Source organism: Pteropus vampyrus, unplaced genomic scaffold, assembly GCF_000151845.1.
Source record: "Pteropus vampyrus isolate Shadow unplaced genomic scaffold, Pvam_2.0 Scaffold19, whole genome shotgun sequence".
Taxonomy (NCBI): domain Eukaryota; kingdom Metazoa; phylum Chordata; class Mammalia; order Chiroptera; family Pteropodidae; genus Pteropus; species Pteropus vampyrus.
This window is the reverse complement of record NW_011888800.1, coordinates 3,567,433-3,578,661: the sequence shown is the minus strand read 5'-3', so window position 1 is coordinate 3,578,661 and position 11,229 is coordinate 3,567,433. Positions and strand designations below refer to the sequence as shown.

Below are 11,229 nucleotides of genomic sequence, written 5' to 3'. Positions count from 1 at the left end.
TGCACCTTGATCTCCTCAAACATATCTAATGCATAATTGCTAAACAGCTTGGTGCTTTTTTGGCAAGTTAATGCTTAGGTGGTTTCCATTGAGAAGTAGGATAGAGAATTAATACTTCAGTCAAAGGTGATCATGAAATCTAAAAAGATCCTAGATTTGTCAGGATCTTCTCCTCAGTGTGAATTAGTAAATGGCCAAGAACATAATGAGAACTGGCTTAAATCTATGTAACTGATGATAAAGTGACTGGTTGATTTCTCAAAGCCCAGTCAGGCTATAGTGTTCAGGTAGATGAACGGGCAATTGGTAATTGGCAATTTTGAAAATGATTACTACTGCTTTTTATGCTGAAAGAACTGAATAAAGTTGTAGATGTATCTTCCTTGTCTTCAATGAGTTGTTTTCAGAAGCACTATAAGGTGTGTAGGTATATAGATCTGGAATTTTAATGTCAGTAGTAAAACTTTCAAAGTAATTCATATTCTAGTTGATTTCCATCTGCAATAAATCATGTACAGGATGAGGTAATATACTACAACTTAGGTCTATTGACTTAGTATTTTATCTTTAAGAGGATAGATCCTAGATATGAATAGCTCAGGAAGTTTGTGTATTTTCTCCTCCTTTGCTTTCAAATAGCTTTGAAAGATCACTTTTATAGTACATGATAAATAGCTACATAAGAATAATCGGATGGCATTCTGTAAAAGTAACAGTGCTTCAAAATCATAACCTGCTGGGAAGTTTTGTTACATGCCATCTAGTGTGATTATACTTAGGGAATAGTGTTTTATTGTTGCTCAGTATTATAAAAGAAATAAATGATAATTCCCTGTCTTAGAGAAAATTTCTCAAATACTTTTATTAAAAAGTCTACTATTAGTGATCTAAGCCTTAGTCAAATAAGATACCAAATTCTCCTGGTCACTTTTAAACTTTTTTTAATTATAAAAATAATCATACTTATTATTAAAAACTCACAGTACAGAATTACACTAAAGAAAAAAACTCTACCATCTTCTTCCTATCCATTTCTGAGAGATAACAGTTTCCACAAAAACACTTTATTGGCCCAGCTTTTCCTTTAAGAGGTACATATGGAGTCAAATGAATTAAATTATAAACTTTCGCCCAAGGCTAGTGATTAAAAAGACTGTTTAGATCCAACATGACTAAAGAGAATAGCATGTGCATTTTCACAGCTAAAGTTCACAATTAAAACTTGATCTTTAAAAGTTTGTGTTCTTAAGCCACATGCTAGATTATCTATTTGATTTGTGATCTAGAGCAGGACTTCTCATACTTAAATGTGTATAGCTCACCCAGAGATCTTTTAAAAAAAAACGGATTCAGATTCAGCAGTGACAGGGTAGGGACCACAGTATTTTTGCAGTTCTAACAAGCTCAAGGTGAAGTCGTTGTGGCTGGTCCATGGAACATAGAGTTGCAAGGACCTAAAGAACTGTTGAGAGACTGTGATCCCACCCCACCACCCAGCCCCTCAGCAAATGCCTGCTCCAGTGTCTGAAATCCCCACCATGGATTATACATTTGGATTAGCCGTGATATCTGGAAAGACCCTTACAGCATGGACACATGCTAACTGTAGGTTATAACACATTATTACCCTCTTATCGACTCAGCATGGATTAGTTTAATAGTCGCCCACCTAGTTTTAATTACGACCTATAAGAGAACAGAGTTCTTTGGGGAAGGACATCAGTTAGGTGCATTTTGAGTCCAAGCTAATATTTAATGATCCTTGCCAGGCACTGTGCAAAGAATTTTACACACAGTACCTCCCTTAAGCCTCAAAACAATTTGGGCCCAGCTATTGCCCCAGTTTATAGATAGGAAACAAACCGAGGCTTGGAAAGTTAAGTAGACTTGCCCAAGGTCACACAGCCAGGAAAGGACAGAGAATATGAGCCCATACACTTTATCACTTTGTTCTTTGGAGATGTCTGGAATATAGAACAATAATTGAGAAGCGTTTACCCAAAGTGAAGTAATTTAGTAAAGAACCTATGTGAGCCCTCGTAACTTTATGGAAGAATTAGATAAAGGAAAAAATACTGAAGGAAGACCACAGAAGGTCATCAAAGATGAATATCTCCTGCTTGATAATTTTGCCCAGGGCCTTTCATGTCAGCATGAATACTTCAGTCACTACTCGAGGCATATTCAGAAAACTACAAAAGGTTTGTGACTCCAGATTAATATCATAGTTTCATATTGTAAATGTATGACTATTAGTTCGTTTGTTTTTAGAGTTGTAGACAGATCTGGTATCTATCAAATTATAAATTAAGCTGTAGCTCATGAAAATTAATTATGAACCGTGAATATATCATGAACCTCATTTATTTACCTTACTTTGTTCACAGTCGTCTATGAGTATGGTCTGGCCACCAATGAAAATTTTATGTTTGCAACATGACTCGATCATTCATGTGCCCAAGCACATGGTTGAAGGCATTAAATCTGCTTAATTCATTGATTTAATCATTTCAGTATATCTTCCTGAGAAAACCCCACTCATAGTCATAACCACAGCACAGAAAAAGATCTGCTTTTTTTTTTTTAAGAACTAAGACATACATAATGAAAAACTTGATAACTGACTTGCCAAAGTTGAACCTTCATTGTTTCAAACACCAGTCTGTGGCAAGTTTTGTGAATAAGCACCACTGCAGATGAACCCCATGGCTGGGGAAGGTGGAGAAGCAGGGTTTTTCACTTTTTAACAAGTCCCTCGTCACCAAGCTGCCTATAACACCTCTTCCAAATTGATCTGATCCCTTGTCAACAGTTCAGCCCCCTTCCTTGACCAGACCAATCCATGCAAAAGCCTCAATTCTGGGGATTCTCGATTCTTCCTCTGTGGAGTCACCTGGCAGCTTTCCAGGTGACTCCACAGAGGCCTGCACTTTCTAACAAAAGGAATGCTGCTGAAAGGAATTGGTTACCAGGTGTGGCATGAAGTTAGTGAACCAGAAAGAAGGGATTTATCGGCCATTTAAAAAGAGGAGGGCGAAAAAGAAAGAAAGAAAAGAAAATAAATCAACCAACCATCAGGAATGACACCTAAACCTACCTCTACCGATCTGAAATATGCTTTAGAGTGAAAAGCCTTTAAAAGCAAAATCAGGTCGGTCAGATATCAGTTGCAGAAAAGTATGCAAAGCTGGAAAGTTTGGCTCTTCTGTTGGGGGTTAAGGTGGGGATTGTGGGGAGGTCTCCAGGAGACATTTCTCCAGCATGACAATAAGATGAGATGTCAATGATATTTTGCTATCTTGGATTTATTATTTTTAATATATTCTTTTTTCGTCTCCATGTTGACTCAGAAAGGCCTCATGATTCTTGGAAAGTCATTGAATTTATTTCTATAATTAAGTTATTTTTAAGCTAACAGTCTTAGTATATAGTTTTTAAGGATCACACATACTAATTCATTTTCTATTTCAGTAAAATTTAGTGAGAAAGTAGATAGTATTAGTAGATATTCTCCAGAGCTTTTGTGTAAGCCTGGATACTAACTTTGTGTTCAATACAAATCAATGGAACTAGTGCACTTTAGGGTACTCATTCCCTAAGGAGTCACTAATGGAATTATCTCTAGCCCTTAAAAAAAAGTCACAATGAGGCTAATGAAATTTTTTTTTCTAAGTGAAATCTGGATAAGGCCCTAGACTTACTAGCACATTTTATTTATGGCATTCATCATATATGGCATGTTTTACAGGCAAGTTGTACAAATCTCAGAATGTTTTTAAGAGCTATTTAATACCTAAGAAGACTTTGTAATTTCGGGTTAAATTGTTTGTACCAATAGAGAAGTATATGTCCTCAACTTCAAAATCATTCCGGGATGACATTAAAACTTAGAGAATTTTTTAAATATGAGATACAGATGAAAAACCTAACAGTCTTTGGATTGGAAATAACTTGTGGGGGTTTTCATTAAAGTTGGGTGCAGCTTGCTGCATTTTGGTTAGTTGGATGTCTTCAGCAATTTTTCAAATGTTTTGGGTTTGGCAAAGTCCAAAATGTTTTTGCCAAGACCCTCTTTTCCCCTTATTTTTTAAACCCGTGTGAAATTCAAGGATAACTTAATCCATATGTGTCTGATTCATTTACACTTAACTCATCAAAATGTTATTTTGTAAGACCCATTTAATATTCAAGAAACCTTCTGAGCCTTTTTTAAGACGCCTTTTGTTTTTGAACCAGTGAGTTGTGTTTTTCCATATGAATGGAGCTTGGACCTTGAAAGATTGAAGATCAGTTGATTTTCAACTTAGACTGTTCAAATTCTAAGTAGAATCAAAACTTGATATCCTGTTTACTGCTTGAGCACTGAATAAATTCGTTTTAAATCATAGATCAGAGGATGTGGAAAAAATTAATGTCATGTAATTTGGACGAAAGATCATATTTGTAAATTTCATCTTAGTAGTATTAAAGAAATAAAAATTACTCTTAATTTTATTTTTTTAATCTATAACTAAATGACTCCATTTTATGTACATTGGTGTGTTTTTAAAGAGTGGCCTGTGGATCATTACAGTGGGGTAATTTCATTTTTTAGTAGTAAAGTGTCCTTACAAGTCAATTCATTAATTGTTAATTTTAATAATAACATCTATAGTGTTTATAAGATATCCCAAGATCGGGGAGTCGACGATTGGCAGGAGTTGTATGTTAAGAGATTTCTGAAAAATTGGGGCACATATGTTTTTAAAATTCTCTGTGATTTCAAAGAATGTGGTAGACTTACGAAGCTGGCAAGATATAGCACTATGGATCATAACCATTGTTTGAGAACAAAAATTCAGAGAGGCATATGGAGCCCAAGTGAAGGAAGCAAAATCTCTATGACCCTTTGTAAAAGGATCTAGTGAACACTTTCAGAGGCTTTTATGCATATTTGTTTAGTAGAACTGGGCAAAGAAAGGCCATCACCATTGCTGCTAGTGAACATCCCTTCCATGCCATGGTAACTAGTTGAAAATGTAATACTGAAGTGGCATTTCCAAGTTCAGCGCCTCTATGAAGACCTGCTAGCACACAGAATGCTTTTTTAATGTTCTGCATTGTTGTGTATCCCCCATTGAACAACCTTTTGAGAGGACCCCGTTTTTTACTAATGTAAACATTCTGACGAGTATCCAAAGAAATGACCTTTGAGTGAACCTCTAACCTTCCCTGTAATTATTTGTTTGAAGACAGTGTGGAGTTCTCCTGCTGAGAACTGAGAACCATGATGCCTTGCAGCTCTGTGAGTAAGGGAGTGTTTGGGGGAACTGGAGAGAAAGACATAAATAAAGGAACAACCTCCAGATGTAAATAATAAAAGAGTAAAAGGGTGAAATTAAAAAGGGAAAAAATAGCAATTCGTTTTACCTAAAGAGTAGGCCTATAGGAAAAAACAAAACCAGGATTAGTAGCACAGAAAAAAGAGGTGAAACCCCTGCCATGTGTGTCCTCCATTAGAAACTTCAAGGAGGAGAGAAGAGGTTTCTCTGACTCTCCTGAGCCTCTCAGTTGGTCCTAACCTGAGCTGGTAGAAATAGCTCCTGGCAGGCGAGGGGTGGAAATCTCAGGTTAGTCCTCCTTGGTCCCAGTAAAAACGATGGGGAAAGAGTAGAAAATAATTAAGTTCCTTTTCTGATTTGAGGGATCTATAAGGCTTTGCAATCCACCTGGTCAGATATTCCTTAACAGCCCTTAAGGTGCCAGGTAGTAATAAATATGCAGTTACAACTTTCCTTTTGTTTTCACCTCTCATAGCCTGTCACTTTCTTCCCCAAACCTGGGGAGGGGTGGAGGCGGGAGTGGGGGGGAGCGGGTCGTGTAACATTTTTGACAACTGAGCTATACTTTCTTAGGTAATAAAGAAGTTCATTGTTTTGCAAACAAACACCATATGCAAACGACTTCTTTAGTTTTCTTGCAGCTGTTATTCTCCAGCCTAATTGTATTTTCACTGGAGTGCTAGCAGGAGGCCTGAATGAGTGTGGGCTGCTGTCCTTCTCAGAAGGGACTTCAACTAGGAACTTTATCTCCGTAGGAACGCAGAGCTGCCAACACACACTAGAATGTTTTTGGCTAATTTCAAAGAAGTTTTCAGTTCCTGCCTGTTGGCCCCGTGTAGACTCAATCATTAAGTCCCCTGCAGTTAAGATTTGAAACTGGGAATATTGGGAAATGTTATAAATGGGTATTTTTTAAAGGACAGCCAGCTCTATGCTAGGCGTCTCCTCTCCTTTCATGCCCCTCCCCCTCCCCAAATGCGCAGCCAGTGAATCCTGTGCATCAGCTCATATGTGTGGGGAATGCACGTCATTTAATGCACAGGGACAAGGGTAACTCACAAATGGTAGAAAATTGTTTTGTTTTTATTAAATTTGTAGAAATAAAGGAGATTTCTTATCATCTTACTTTGTTTGTACATGAATATTTGATGGGCATTATTAAACATTAAAGTAACATGAAGTAGGCACTTATTTTTGGATTTCCAACAAAATTAGATCCAGGCTTCTAGATGAAATAACTGCTTCTCCTTCACATTCCTGTGATTCAGCCACCACCTGATTTGAAAATGTTTCTTGGGCTCTAATATCAACCATGTGTACCTGAGGCTCTGTCTTTCTAGTGGGTTGAAAGGTGGCTGAGTTTATGGTTGGCAGTTACCTTATCCCTGCCCTGGGTGTCCCAGTTTAGACTGGAAAGGCCGCCCCCAGCTGGCACTGACCTCTAAATGACCCCTAACTTTACAGGCTTAAACTGCAGGAGTTGCCGAAGAGCAGAAGTCTTTCTGGCCAGCACTTATTACTGCTGTGTTGGTGATAAAACTTCAGACAGCCTAATTGATGGCTTTGCTGACCTAACAATACCTTATGAAAGCAGAGTGCCAGAGCCTGGTCTCCATTTATGACCAGCTGCAAAGGGAAGCTGGGTCTCCCGATGATGGGGAGTTTAGGGAAAGGAAAAATCTTCCAGCCTGCGAACTTTAACCAGATTCTGTTTTGTTCAAAAAGCAGAAGCATGATTGCAAATGAATAGAAGTTTTCTCAGGGAAACCTTTTCTCTTCCCTGAGCTTTTTTAGCAAGTCAGCCTCCAGCTGATTATGAGATGATGGAGGAGATGATATAGTCAACTCTTTTTGAACACTGAAAGAGAAAATTGCCTATGAATTAAAAAGATAATGTTCAGTAGATGTTCGAATGGACTGTGTTCTCTGCAACAGTCGTGCAAAGGTGTTCTCAGAGCACAGAAATTTCATTTTATGACTGAACTTCTCTATTTTATTTCAGGTTTATTAATGCCAGAAGAAGAATAGTACAGCCCATGATCGACCAGTCAAATCGAGCAGGCAAGTTCCAGCTAGTATCTATATTCACACCCCACAGGCACAAATCCTCATCAAGTTATACTTCAGGAGTTTCATCACCTGGTAAATAAATGCTTCTATCAGGCATTCTGGGAGAATTTTTTTTTAAGGTCCCCAGAATTCCATTCTAGGAAGCAACTTCACTAATTGGTGCTAATTGGAGATTTCCCACCCCGACTCTACTGAGACTGCTTTTTATTTTCTTTCTGAATTGGTAATTGGGCACAAGCATTAGTGCCACAAGCAGTTTGTTTGACTGTGAGCTCTGGAATTACTCATTGCTTGTCTGCATCCAATCAGTAGCACACTCTCATTTTCTTGTTACCCACAATTCCGTGGTGTGCGTGTTGCTTTCACTCTTGGAGCATCCCCTGTTAAACTCATCATATCCATTCATTTGCTTTGACTATTCGTAATATTCTATTAAAGCTTGAAGAGCTGCATTTCCAGCATTATTTTTTTATTAAAAAGTTATTATCTTTGTTTAAAGTGCTTCACGTCCATCCCACTAAAATACATGTGGGTTTTCCTTACAATCTCTCTCAGTTTCTCTAATGCAGTTATTATACAGAGTCGTACCTGTAAACTCCTAATTATTTGAAATAGGCATTTCCTTAGTTTACTGAGTTGTGGTATCCTGTAGGAAGGTCTATAGGAAAAAACTATTTTGCATGTGGTAATGACTCATCACTAACAACGGTGTCAAATCTGACAGATTTAAACCATGGCCTCAGTTTAAAGAATTGAGGAAAATTCATTTTCTTTGGCAAAATTTCCCCAGTAACACTGAAATATTGGTCCACTAGTGGAGGCCAGGGGGCTTGTTGGAGAAGAATACAAAACTATTGAACTATTATATTTACCATTTTATTATGTTTACATTTTCTTTGCTATGGGTAAAAAGGCAAGTGTTCAGCTGACTCTGTTAACTTTGTAAACTCGTGCTCAAATTTCAAATGTTTGTGGATAATGTGAAAATTTTTATTAGCCGCCAGAGGTGGCAGGATCACAAAATCTTAACTGAATAGCACATTGCAGAATTTATATATCGAATACCCCAAACTTCCCTGTCTTACTTCCCCCCTAATTGAGAGAGGAGTAAAGAGGAAGACCCACCTGTTAAAATGGCTGGTGAAGTCTTTCCTCTGGAACATTTTTTAAAGCTACTCACCTTAACTCAATCATAGAAATGCACATATACAACACACACCCCTTTTTAAAGCGCCAACCACGTTATTGCTGTAACGTTTCAGTGCTGCAGCGGGAACAATTGCTGATTGTTTGGTATATCTTTTCTTCTTTCTCCTCTGTGTCCTCGAATGACTACAATCAGGTTTTCTTCTTGATCCTTCAGTGAGCCAAGGAGCAGCATATAGTCCAGAAGGTCAGCCCATGGGGAGCTTTGTGTTGGATGGTCAGCAACACATGGGAATCCGGCCTGCAGGTAGGTTTGCTGCCCCTCTGGGCTTCCCTGGGAAGTGTCACCTCCTCCTCCGACCTTCTTCATCATCTCTGCTCTCCCACTCTAGTGGTGGGTTTAACATTTGCCTGCTGCCTGCTCAGCCTGCTTTCTTTACCTTGGGTGGGGGAGAAAATTCCTCTTTTAAAAAGTAAAGAGTTTACAACAGTCCCATTTTACTTTGCCCCATACACATCCTTTTTCTTTTTCTCTTTTTTTTTTTTTTTTAAACCAAGGCAATAAGTGAGAAGGAATCTGAGTTTCCACCTATTTTTTTTTTTTTTACAATCAATTATTGCTGATTTTCTGGCCTCTTCTTGGATTTTATCTCCTTTCTAGGACCTATGAGTGGAATGGGCATGAATATGGGCATGGATGGGCAATGGCACTACATGTAACCTTCACCATGTAAAGCAATCGCAAAGCCAGGGGGAAGTAAGTACAGTCTGGTGCGATCTGTCTTCACTATCACTGCAGAGACTTTATTTTATTTTTTTATTATTTGCCCCGTTTTATTTTTCCTTGCCCATAACTGCATGCCTTTCCAAACTAAGGACCTGTTTTTAAATATATATCACCATCTCTGAAGGCACAGATGACACTGATACACACTTTTGAAAAGGCCAACTGACAAGCCCGTGTGTGTTTTAAGCAGGGGGGACTGCCTCTTAGCCTATTTACTGAGGCCCTGATGTGCACAAACACAGACGTCAGGCAGATATTGGACATTTAAGAATAAAAATAACGTCTTGGGGGCACCAGTTGACTGAAAGAAATTAAGCAGGCTTCAATGAAGCGATAAAAAAAAAGGAAAAGTAGAACTGTCCTTTGAGTGACATAAATCTGTCAGAATACGATTGATGCCCAAATTATCTTATATGCAAAGATGAAATGCTGCAGTTCATTATGCCTAGTCTAGATATATGACAGCAGTGACACCATTGATTCTTCACTAGGGAGTCGGTGTGTTTTGATTATTTTTTACATGTGCCTACTGACTTTCGACATGAGACAGAAAGACAGGAAAGTCAGTCAATAAATTTAAAGGGAAAGACATTTAGGAGCAACTGAATATGAAGGAATGGATTTTTCACTGAGGCTGAATGGCTGCAGTTGGATTAAGAAACCCATTAGACTTTAAAGCTTCAAGTGTTTTTGACATCTGAAAAAAATTCAGAGTCTGCCAACAAGATATATCCTTTGCTGAAGACACCAGAGCATAAAAAAATTCATATAACATTGAAACTTCCTTGTTTAATGAGGCCGAATATAACAACACGTACCTTGATTAAATCATTCTCTATATGTAAATAGAGGCCAACATTTTATATGAGATCTCAGGGGGTCACCATGGCACACCATTGATGAAGCCAATTTCCTTCCTTTCTTCCTTTACTAATGCAGTCAAAAAATGTAGAAAGCAATGTTCCCTAAAACAGCTATAGAGAAAACATTTGCTCAGCTTGGATAATTCTTAATATAGGCCATATAATTTCTAGCCTATTTAATTACATAACATATTTTATGCTTCATGACCAATTACATTAATAGCTTAATACAGAAGAATATTATCCTCTCTTGATTTGATTATGCAGCCACACAATATGGTATATTTGGTACTTAATTATCATCATCCATTGAGCAGGCTGCTGTGGTAGAATAAACAGAGAGCTGGGACTATGCAGGCTGTGTTATTGTCTTTAGATGGTTTTGCCACTTCTGTTAATAATGGACTGCGGATCTACTTAACAAAATGACTGCAGCGTATAAGCCTTTAGATTACCAGCCTACAGTGTCAAAAACATCTGTTCAGCTTTTCAACTGTATGTACTGGAGGTTAAATAGAGGTGAATCAAGCTGTCCTTTTAGCTCTGGGATGGGCAACAATAAATATAATCGAACCTTAATTCAATGAACAGGTAACTTGCAAGAGAAATAAGAATCCTTCAACTGCTTACTTTCCAACATTTTAACTCACAACTTCAAATCTTATGTATCTTGATTAAGGACTTCTAGATGTGCTCTATTTTATTCCTAATATCACGGCATTATTTTTTGGAATTTTCAGACATAAAATACTGGGCATGTCATATGACCTTACATTGACTTCTTACCTTCGACCTTTACAATCTCTTGGGTGTACTGCTATGAGAATGCCTCTAATTCAAAAAAAGGGCTCCATTTTAAATATACATAAAAGCCCATCCCTTCAAAATGAATATGCCATAATGTTTTGTGTAATAAATTTTTCATGAAGAAATATAGATATGTTAAGATGTCAATTTTATTTTAATATCTACAATTTTTGGCTGTATCTTTAAATGCAACAAAGGAAAATAAATGATATATCAACAGTTAACTGATAAAACT

At 37.6% G+C, this 11,229-nt stretch overlaps 1 protein-coding gene across 12 annotated transcripts in view; it reads left to right on the top strand.

The window, feature by feature from the left end:
- MEIS2 (Meis homeobox 2) overlaps positions 1-11,229 on the top strand; it is a 201,100-nt gene that overhangs the window by 188,122 nt on the left and 1,749 nt on the right. For 4 of the 12 annotated variants that reach the window (XM_023527735.1, XM_023527733.1, XM_023527734.1 and 1 more), the window contains 2 exons: positions 7,324-7,463; positions 8,755-8,844. In XM_023527735.1, the coding sequence (XP_023383503.1) occupies positions 7,324-7,463; positions 8,755-8,844 (230 nt within the window). Of the gene's footprint in view, positions 1-7,323; positions 7,464-8,733; positions 8,845-9,198; positions 9,295-11,229 lie in introns of all 12 variants that reach the window. The other 8 variants (XM_011354887.2, XM_011354888.2, XM_011354891.2 and 5 more) reach the window with 5 other exon arrangements.